Source organism: Marmota marmota, unplaced genomic scaffold (assembly GCF_001458135.2).
Source record: "Marmota marmota marmota unplaced genomic scaffold, marMar, whole genome shotgun sequence".
NCBI lineage: Eukaryota > Metazoa > Chordata > Mammalia > Rodentia > Sciuridae > Marmota > Marmota marmota.
The window spans coordinates 23,190,233-23,200,166 of record NW_026000068.1 but is presented as its reverse complement, the minus strand read 5'-3'; the positions used below and the strand labels follow the sequence as shown (position 1 = coordinate 23,200,166).

Sequence of the window (9,934 nt, the reverse complement as noted above, 5' to 3'; positions counted from 1 at the left end):
CAAGAAATCTCCATACTGCTTTCCAAATTGGCTGCACCAATCTGCAGTCCCACCAGCAATGTACAAGTGTACCCTTTTCCCCACATCCTCGTCAGCACTTGTTGTTGTTTGACTTCATAATGGCTGCCAATCTTACTGGAGTGAGATGGTATCTTAGGGTGGTTTTGATTTGCATTTCTCTGACAGCTAGAGATGGTGAGCATTTTTTCATGTACTTGTTGATTGACTGTATGTCCTCCTATAATCTATTCTTGACTTGGACATTTGAGTGACCTTTTTAAAACGTAAATTAGCTCATTATTACCCATATTCAAAATCCTCCAAAGTTTTCCCACTACAAATGGTATCAAACAATACCCCTTTTTATAAAATCCTACATGAATGGCCCTCAATATTTCCTTCAAATCTAGTCTCATGTTATTCTCTATATTTGATCACTATCATTGAACCCCACAGACCCTTCTTGAACATCTTAAAGTTCATTCCTGCCCTTGAGGCCTTATAACTGCTCCCTTCACCTGAAAAATCTCTTCACTCAGACATTCCCATAACTAACTTCTTCTTAACAGTTAGGTCTCAGTATAAATAAATAATATTTCCACAGAGAGAATTTCCTTAATCACCTATTCTAAAGAAGTTAATCATTATTAGAGCATTTTATTTCCATTCTCTGCACAGCACCAATCACTGTGTATTTGCTATCTGTGTTTCTTTCATTGATTTGTTTGCTCTCATTCTACCATTAATAAAACGTAAGCTCTACGAGAACAGGAACTTTGACTACTGCATCACTGAATCCTCAGTGCCTAGAACTATGCCACATATTGAGCAAGTGCTCAACCAAGATTTTGTTGCATGAAAAAGTGAATTTTGATAGATTTATTTGATCCTTCTTTCTCACAGTGTGCTGAAATCTGCTTCCCTTTCTCTAATATGCCTTTCTAGCTTTAAAAAACAGCATACTCTTTCTTCTACATGGAAACCTCTCAAATATTTGAACACAGCTATTATATCCTCAAAACAATTACTTTAATTCCCTACTATCTGTTTATTTTTACAGCAGAATCATTCTTTGGTCACTCTCTGTTGTGTACACTCTAATTTGATAATATCACTATTATAATAATGAACAGCTCATTATTACCCATATTCAAAACTTCTATACTACATTTACAAAGTCCCTGGGGTAGAGGAGATAGAATTAATGGGGAAAAAAGGAATTTGTTCATTTTTACAACAAACCAGCAACAAACATTCTAATGCCACAGTGCAACAGATTATAAGTGGCTAAAGGGAAATGATGTCATTCATTTAAAGTAACAATAATCATTTATTAAGCATTTTCTAAGTGTCAAGCTACATGCAACTTGTTGGAGATATAAAGACAAAGGTAGTCATTTTTCTGATTTTGGAAAGCTTACATAATAGTGAGGCATAAATGGGAAAAAAATTATAATTACACTCTAAGTGCCAAAATACAAGCTTCTACAGATAAAGCAGAGAAGGAAATTGTTAATACTACTGAGAAAGAGTGTGTATCAGAGAAAGTCTCTAGAAAAAGGGATGCATTCAATTGATTTTTAAAAGACAAAAATTTTCCCTTTTTTCCCCTTGAAAACAAAATGTAATGTAGGCAGAGGGAAGGCAACTAAAACTAAGGGAAACACCACAATATGTTGTCTCCAATGACTTCAGGCAGTTCAGTAATAGCTAGAAAGTGAGATGAGAATCAGAAGTGGCTAAAGACTAAGCCTTGAATGAAAGCTTCAGGGGCTTTTATAGGCCATATAGAGGGATTTAAATGATATCATAGGGATACCCAGGCAATGAAGGTCAAAATTATAGAATGAAAAGAGGGAGAAATAATTCTGCTCTACCACCTTCCTCCCCAACCTTTACCACACTTCTGTATCACAACTGTCCAGTTAAGTCATAATAATAAACTGAAGCAGCAGCAGACAGAGAAAAAGAGAAATTTTAAAACAGAATAGTATATTATTAGAAGTGAAGAATCAGGGAAAAGTTAGTCTTTGATTTCTAAAAGTTCAGACTTGTTGATGATTGCATTAATTTCCTGTTGCTGCTGTTTTTGGGGTTTTTTAAAGGCACAAACTTAATGGCCGAAAACAACATGAATTTATAGTTCTGGGAGGCAGAAGTCCAAAACGAGTCTTATGGAACTAAAATGAAAATTTCAGAAGGTCTGACTACTTCTGGAGGCTCTAAAGCAGATCAGTTCTCTTACCTTTATCATCTTCAAAAGCCCACCTACATTTCTTGGCTCACAGCCTCTTCCTCCATCTTCAAAGCCAGCATGACTTCAGCAGCATGGTAGGGTCATCATATATCCTTCATTGACTCTCCTGCAATCATTCTCCAAAACTTCTTGTAAGGACCCTTGCAATTACCTGGATAATTTCCATCTCAAGATCCTTTTCCTAATCACATGTGCAAAGTTCCTTTTGTCATCATTTAACTTACCACACATGACCACAAGCCTCTCTAGACATTACAAGGAATCTGAAAACTCAGTTTTAGGTGTAGGAGTTTGCATTGCCTAAGGGATATATCCAGGTAGAGATGTACAGTACATGGCTAGCTCTATAGTGTCATCCCTGATGTCTTTCTATTAAATCCCACATCTACTCTGTTAGGAAATTTGCTGCTTCTGTTTTCAATTTATGGAATAGAGCCACCTCCACTGTTGTCACCCTGTTCCAAGCTAAGTTGTTTTATTCCTTTTGTCCTATAGCAAGTTCTCAACAAAGTGCCAGTCATGCTACACTTCTAACCAAACTCTCCAATGGCTTATCCATTCCATTTAGAGTAAAAGGTGAAGTTCTTATAATAATCTGTAAGGTTCATTTCAGTGTGGTATCTCATTTCCTCTAATCTCATATCCTACCCTTCTTTGCCCTTTTCAACCTTTCAACCACACTTGGCTCCCTTCTTCCCCACTCCAGGTACACTCTCCTGCCTTAGGGCCCTTAAATATCTAAAGGGCACCTTATCCCTTTCTAGTCTTTGTTCAGATGTCATCTTTTAGTAAGGACCTCTTTTAGCATCCAATGTAAAAATGGAAAATGCCCTCAATACACTTCCCAGTATATCCATACTTCTTATTCTGTGCTACTTTTTCTATTTTCCACAGAATTTAGCACCTCCTAACATATAAAATTTGTTTGCTGTATACATCCTGTATTGTCAGTAATGGTTTACTATAACATAAGCAAGACAACAGAGTTTTTATTTTATTCACTGATGTATCCAAAGCACCTAAAGCAGTGCCTAGCACATAGTATACATTAAATATTTGTTGAAATACATGAGTAGACAGTAGTTGAAATTGTGGTCATGTATGAAATTTCCTGAATCAAATTAAAATTGCTCAAAAGGCCATATATTATTTAGATGATGAGGCAGAAGGAAAGGAGACTGTGCAGGGGAGTTGAGAAGGAATAGCCAAAGAGATAGATGGGGAACAGTGAGACAATAGTCTGAAGAAAAGGGAAACATGGATTCAAGAACCTCTGTGTTAAATACCACAGAGATAAAATTATATGGAGAAGCATCTACTAAGTTTTGTCAGCTAGAAACCAAAGGAGAATGGTTAGAAAAAAATTAGAAATAATTATAGCTACAAAACGGAATCATCCTTTGCATGTCTATATGGAAATATTATGATCCAGTTTGCGGCAGTCCGGCTGCAGCAAAATAACGGGGGGTGGGGGGGGACGAACAACTTGTGNTAACGGGGGGGTGACGAACAACTTGTGTACATTGATACAGCAGGAGTGGGAGCCATTTATTGTAGGACAGGAGGGGTATATATACATTCCACACAGCTTATCTTAATTAACATAAACTAGATACAGCAGTCAACCAATAAGGAATCTCCACACTTAATGGCTCCCTGGCGTTACTTCACAAACCACTCCCTCTGGCATTTTGCCAGGCGCCATCTTGACTTGTTTACAGACCCTAACACCAGTTCATAAGCATATATGACAGGTTTTCAGATACAGAGGGTTCAGTTCATTAACCTTACATTTTAAAACTGAATTTTGCTTTGCTTGCCTTACTTTATCCATATAAATACTATTATACTTAACTGTCACTACAGATTAAGCAACTTTTGGTTTATAGTACCATTCTCTTTAAATATGATGATTAATCATATATCATTTGGATACTGATTAGACTTTTTAATTTCATTTTAAACTTATTTGAGTTTTAGTTATATTTTCAACATTTTGCAATATTCATTTAATATTTCTAAAGGTAATCACAATTTTAATTTATTTAAATCCACTAGTATCTCAAATCTTAAAAATGACCACTTAAGGTTTATTTTGTTCCTCAAGTCTCCTGAATTCCAATACTATAAAGTTAAGGCAACTTAGCTTTCTTAAGAAGTAGCAAGATGAATAAATTTTATTGGCTTTGGTAAGTTTAAATGATTGTATATCACCAAAAATCTTGTGAAGATTAAAGACAAATTCCAATTAAAAATATTTGAGTGCCTATATTATATATGCCCAGTATTATTTTAGGCACTTAGAGATACAATAGTGGATAAAAACCACAAAATTTCTGTCTTTTTGGAGCTTTGATTTTTTACAGATAATTTTGCTCAGCCATTTATTTTGTAAGATGATAAAAATGAAAGCTTAAAGGCATTTAAATAAGTTTTCCAAAATAATAAGAACTTAAGTGAGGTATGCTCAAAATGCCAAGAATAAGATAAAGTTCAGAGTATTCAAAGAAGATATCATGAAAGAATTTTTTGGACAGGGTCTTCTAAAATGAACTAGACTTAGCATTGAAAAAATAAGAGAACATATACAAAGCAAAGAAATGTGAAAGAGCTAAATACAATGGTAGTTTGGAAAACAGAATATCAATGATCGATAACACAAAAGAAGTAGTTTAAGAGTTCAATTTTGGTTACATATTAAAAGTATCTGTGAAAAAGATGATATGAAAATATTCACCTCAAGATATTTCAGTAGAGAATGAGGATAAATACACACACACACACACACACACACACACACACTGTGCTAGTGGCAAAGATTCACCTTTTGACTTCTAAAATGCTACTTTGCACTGCAACATACTATTTTTTTTCAATTACAAAATTCTGACATTTCAGAGCTCAGTGAAGCTTTGGAGATAAGCTAGTTAGTTTAATGATTTTCTAACAATAATTTTTGAAGTTCCTAACCAGGGAACTAACAGTGGGGAGGGCTCTAGCACCTTCAAATCCACTTCAACCAGAGATACTCCTTTTTCTGAGTTTTGTAGAATTCTTCAGATAAAAATAATTTGAAAACAATATATCTAAAACAAAACATTTATTTTATGTAGCTAGTCTTGTATAACAATCCCCAAAGCCAGTCTAAGTTCCTGGATAACCTACAGGAAGTGACTGTTCTAAGTAGAGTCAAGTGCCACTTCTCAGTACTTCTACATTACCTCAAGCTTACTTCTATTGCAGCAATTATTACCTTATATTTACTGTGTTGAATTACTTGTCTGTTCTTTATTAGACCAAAATAATCAGGGACTGCATCTTTAATCTCTATATAGCTACTTCTCAGTACATTCTGCACAAGCTAGTGTTAAACAAATCAATTAACAAAAGAATAAGCAAATTAGTACATAAATGCATGAAGAAATTGAGACAAAGAGAATGATTTACCCAAGATCACACAGTTAGGAGAAACTCCACTGTATACTGTTATATCATGCTGCCTTCCATCTTAATTAAATATACACAATCTTAAAGCTTCCTTTCCTTGCTCTGCCTAGTTGTCTCATACCAATATTTATACTTGTATGCTATTGTGCAGTGTATATTAGTATTTTATTAGGTCAGCCAAGATAATCCCAAAGGAAAGGATCATTAACCAAATTTCCCTTTCCGTGGTCTTAAAAGCCATGTTACTTGGCCAAATTTGACCTGTTAATATAGATTTCCATGTGATCAAAAACACCACCACCATGTTTACTCTACATTTACACCAACCAACTCAATAGTAAGCACCAAAGTCTACTAAATGAAACAATTACAAACACTGCATAACATTAGGAAAAAAAGTTCCATTCTGTCAGAAGAGAGGAAAATTTTTCAAGTGTAGCCATCATGCAGCACTCCAGGAAAAAAGATTTTAGAGGAATCAAAACTTTACTTCTGAAGAAAAATAAAATTCTGCCCTAAGGAACCTGATATAGCTCTCATCCTAATTTACATTTTTAAGCTCATTCTAATTTTATGAAAATGAAAAAATAGAATTAAGATAGCTATACTTACTCCTTTTTCACCTAATCTTCAATCTCAATTCAAGCTCATATGTGACACATGATCAAGAACAAAATCAAACAAAAAGATACCAAATGGTTCCATAATTCTGTTAACAAAAGTAAAATTGTAAAAAATAATTTTCCTTTTTAGATTTTTTCCAGAGCTTCACGAGTTTTATACTATGTTTCTAATCACTATGGCTTTCTCAAATGAGAAACACAGAATGGCTGTGACTACAAGTAACCCCTTTCCACACACTATAAATCTTTTTTGCTTACCTTTCTTCAAGTGTAAAGGGGACTTCAGATGTTTGGTAGGAGTTTTCTTTTATCCTTCAGTTTGGTCTAGACTTACACAATGAAAAACTCTTCATAAGGCATACTAATGTAAATGTAAATTACACTTTATATATAAAGGTAGACTTTAAAAGTTAAGACAATATTTAAAATAATGCTATTATTTTTCTATTACTATTCAAAGGATTTCTTAATTCTGTATTCAATAAAGTTTTTGTTTGTTTGACTCACAGAACTTTCACACCAGTATACTGTCCAAGCCCACTAAGTGGCATCACACCTCTACGCTATGTAGCTCAGACAAGACAGTCTAACATCTTAAAAATACTCCTGCAATATGGAATCCTAGAAAGAGAAAAAAACCCTCTCAATATTGTCTTAACAATATTGCTATATCCTTCAAGAGTGAGAATAATGGTTGATCATGAATTGATTGACATTGAGGAAGATGCCAAAACATGTTTAGTGTTATGTTCCAGAGTGCTTTCCACCATTTCAATCAGGGAAATAGAGGTAAGTAAAATATTGTTCTCTGGGTTTTTCTACTGATGATGAATTTTAAGATAAAACTGCGGTGGTAAAATTAAAAAGTTAATTTTAACCTACAGATTATATCCTGTGACAAATTAATCATATGCTTATTAATTAAAAATTAGAGGCAAAATCCAAATTAGCTAAAAATTAGTCCTTTACTTTATAATTTTGATTTCCTCAATATGGAAGAATTTTAAAAGTTAAATTTACAGTTTATTTAGTGTTACTATATAGTTGTATATTATTAAATATTATTAACATAAGCCGCTGTGTTTATTAAGATTTCTGTCTCTTAAAAGCAAAATAGAGCAGGGCATAGCGGCACATACCTATAGTCCCAGGCTCAGAAGGCTGAGGCAAGAGGTTTGCAAGTTCAAAGCCAGTTCTCAGCAACTTAGTGAGGCCCTAAGCACCTTAGCAAGACCCTATCTCAAAATAAAAAATAAAAGTTCTGGGATGTAGCTCAGTTGTTAAGCACCCCTTGGTTCAATCTCTGTGTCAAAACAAACAAACAAACAAAAAGCAAAGTAGATTAAACATTTTGCAGACCTCTTTTCCAATAAGATATTTAGAAATGAAAGTTGCATTTCTCTTTACAAATAAAATCACATACTAAGAAACATATTTTTTTTCCATTCAAAATTCCAAACACTTCTAATCATTATAAAGACATAAAGGCTTAAAATATTTGTTCTAATAATATATATCTCAGAAGTGGTAAAGATCTTCTTCTAAGGTTTTCAAAATAAACCAGGCTTAGAGAAAAAAAATTGACCATCTATATAGAAAATTTTCACCCTTCAAAATGAACAGCAAGTTCTAGAATCAAATTGTACCATGCCCACTAGTAGAAAGAAATGCCTTTTAAAGTTATTCCTATAAACTTAAACCAAATTACTAAGGAATGAACAGTTCTCCCACTCTTTAAATAAAAGAATGAACAATTCTCCCACTCCAGAAATAAACTAATAGAGATATAACTCTGCTGTATTTTTTTTTCTTAGTGACTCAACAGTAAATAGCAATGCCTTTGCCAACTGTAAGGAAAACAAGTAGGTCAAATTATTTTGGCAACCCACTTTTAAAGCAAAAATAACTTTTTTTTTGCATTTTCAGCAACTTGCTTGTCCTTGTTCAGTGTTAGTTCTGCACAATTATTCCAGAACGTATCAATTTTCAACCAATTCCATGAATGCTATTACTGAGGTATCACTACAGGAAGAAAATACTAGGATAGAGTAAGTTGACCAAAATTACCCACCTGAGTGGCAAAGAATTTCCAATCAATTGCAGTTGAATAAGTTAAAATAGCACTGTGTAAGAAGATAAAGGATTAAATTGCTTGAAAAAGAACACTTCCAAGTAGGTTCCCCATCATAGCACATATATTTTATTGTAAGTAAATGTTTAGATATCTCGATGTCTACACCATGGGTCTTAGCACAAAAACTGTGTCTCATTTATATTCCCTAGCAATTATCCCAAATGCCTATCACAATGCTGAGGATATATTAGATATTCTTTAAGTAACTAATGATTGAATAAATAATGAATGTGTATGTATCTAATATAGTTAAATAATTGAAAGTGTCATGGAGCCTGAAGAGTATAGGTTTTACTAGGAAATACATTTGTAATACAGGAATACCAAGTCAATCTATTAACATTTTGACCTCTAGAATTATATTTTTAAAGAGATACCTTCAAAAAAACTTAATTATTTTTTTAATTTGGAGAAGCCTCTAGTAAGCCTTCTATGTGTTAATTTTTACTCTACAGTGGCTGGAACCACCAGGGAACAACTTCTAGGATTTACATTGTCTGTGTCCAGCTTTAGACCCATAGAATCAATCTCTGAAATAGGTCCTAAGCATTGAAAATCTTTACACCCACTAATATATGGCCACATTAACAATAAACTGATAAAATATAAGTATGATCATATAAAATTAAAAATTTACTTAGCCATAGTGGTAAACAATTTGGTATGTATTCTTACAAACACTATTTAAACTTTATCATTGTTAGTAATAAAATGGGAAAAAAAATACCTGCCTTGGGTGAAAATATTTTTGAAAAGGCTATAAGAGTTAAATAAATTTAGCATTTTTTTCTGAATTTGAGTAAAAAAAATAAAACTGCTAAAAATTTGGACTAATCCAATGATTAACATGACAAAAACTTTTCCCTTATTTCAGACACAACTGAGCTTAGGAAGACATCCAGTTATTTCAAATTGGTTGGAATACATTCCTTCAACAAGATACAAAGATCCATGTGAACTATTACATCTTTGCAGAATAACCATCAGGACTCAACTACTAACCAACAATATGCTCCCAAATGGAATATTTTCACTCGTAATTCCTGTTTGTCTACAGAGCTACCTGAATTTAGAAAGCTAATATGCATCTTTATCCTAAGTCCTTTAAAGATGCTCACCATTGTGCCGCTTTGAAGTTAATAAATTATTAACTTCATGAAAGTTTTTTTGAGGTTCATTATATACAAGGACTTTATTTACCTTTGCAGTTATTCTATGTCCAAATACAGTCACATGTTGAGGTTCTGAGGGTTAGAACATCAACATATATTTTTTGGGGGGGACAATATTCAACACATAATAACTTCTAACTAAAAAATCAGATCAGTCACTAAATTTGGTTCAGTCACTAAATTTCTTTTTTCTTTGAAGTAAATGTCTTTTATCCCTCACCAGTCATTCTACCCTCTCCAGTCTCTTTACCTCACACAAACATTGTTTCTACTTTTAACCCTCATCAATTCTACTGAAATA

General features: G+C 33.4%; 1 protein-coding gene across 1 annotated transcript in view; it reads left to right on the top strand.

Moving 5' to 3' along the window:
* Positions 1-9,619, top strand: part of Asb17 (ankyrin repeat and SOCS box containing 17) — a 13,160-nt gene extending 3,541 nt beyond the window's left edge. Inside the window, exons 2-3 of the mRNA XM_015490575.1 lie at positions 6,837-7,116; positions 9,336-9,619. Of these exons, the coding sequence (XP_015346061.1) occupies positions 6,837-7,116; positions 9,336-9,542 (487 nt within the window). The 3' untranslated portion in view covers positions 9,543-9,619. The remainder of the gene's footprint in view (positions 1-6,836; positions 7,117-9,335) is intronic.
* Positions 9,620-9,934: the final 315 nt, after the last annotated feature.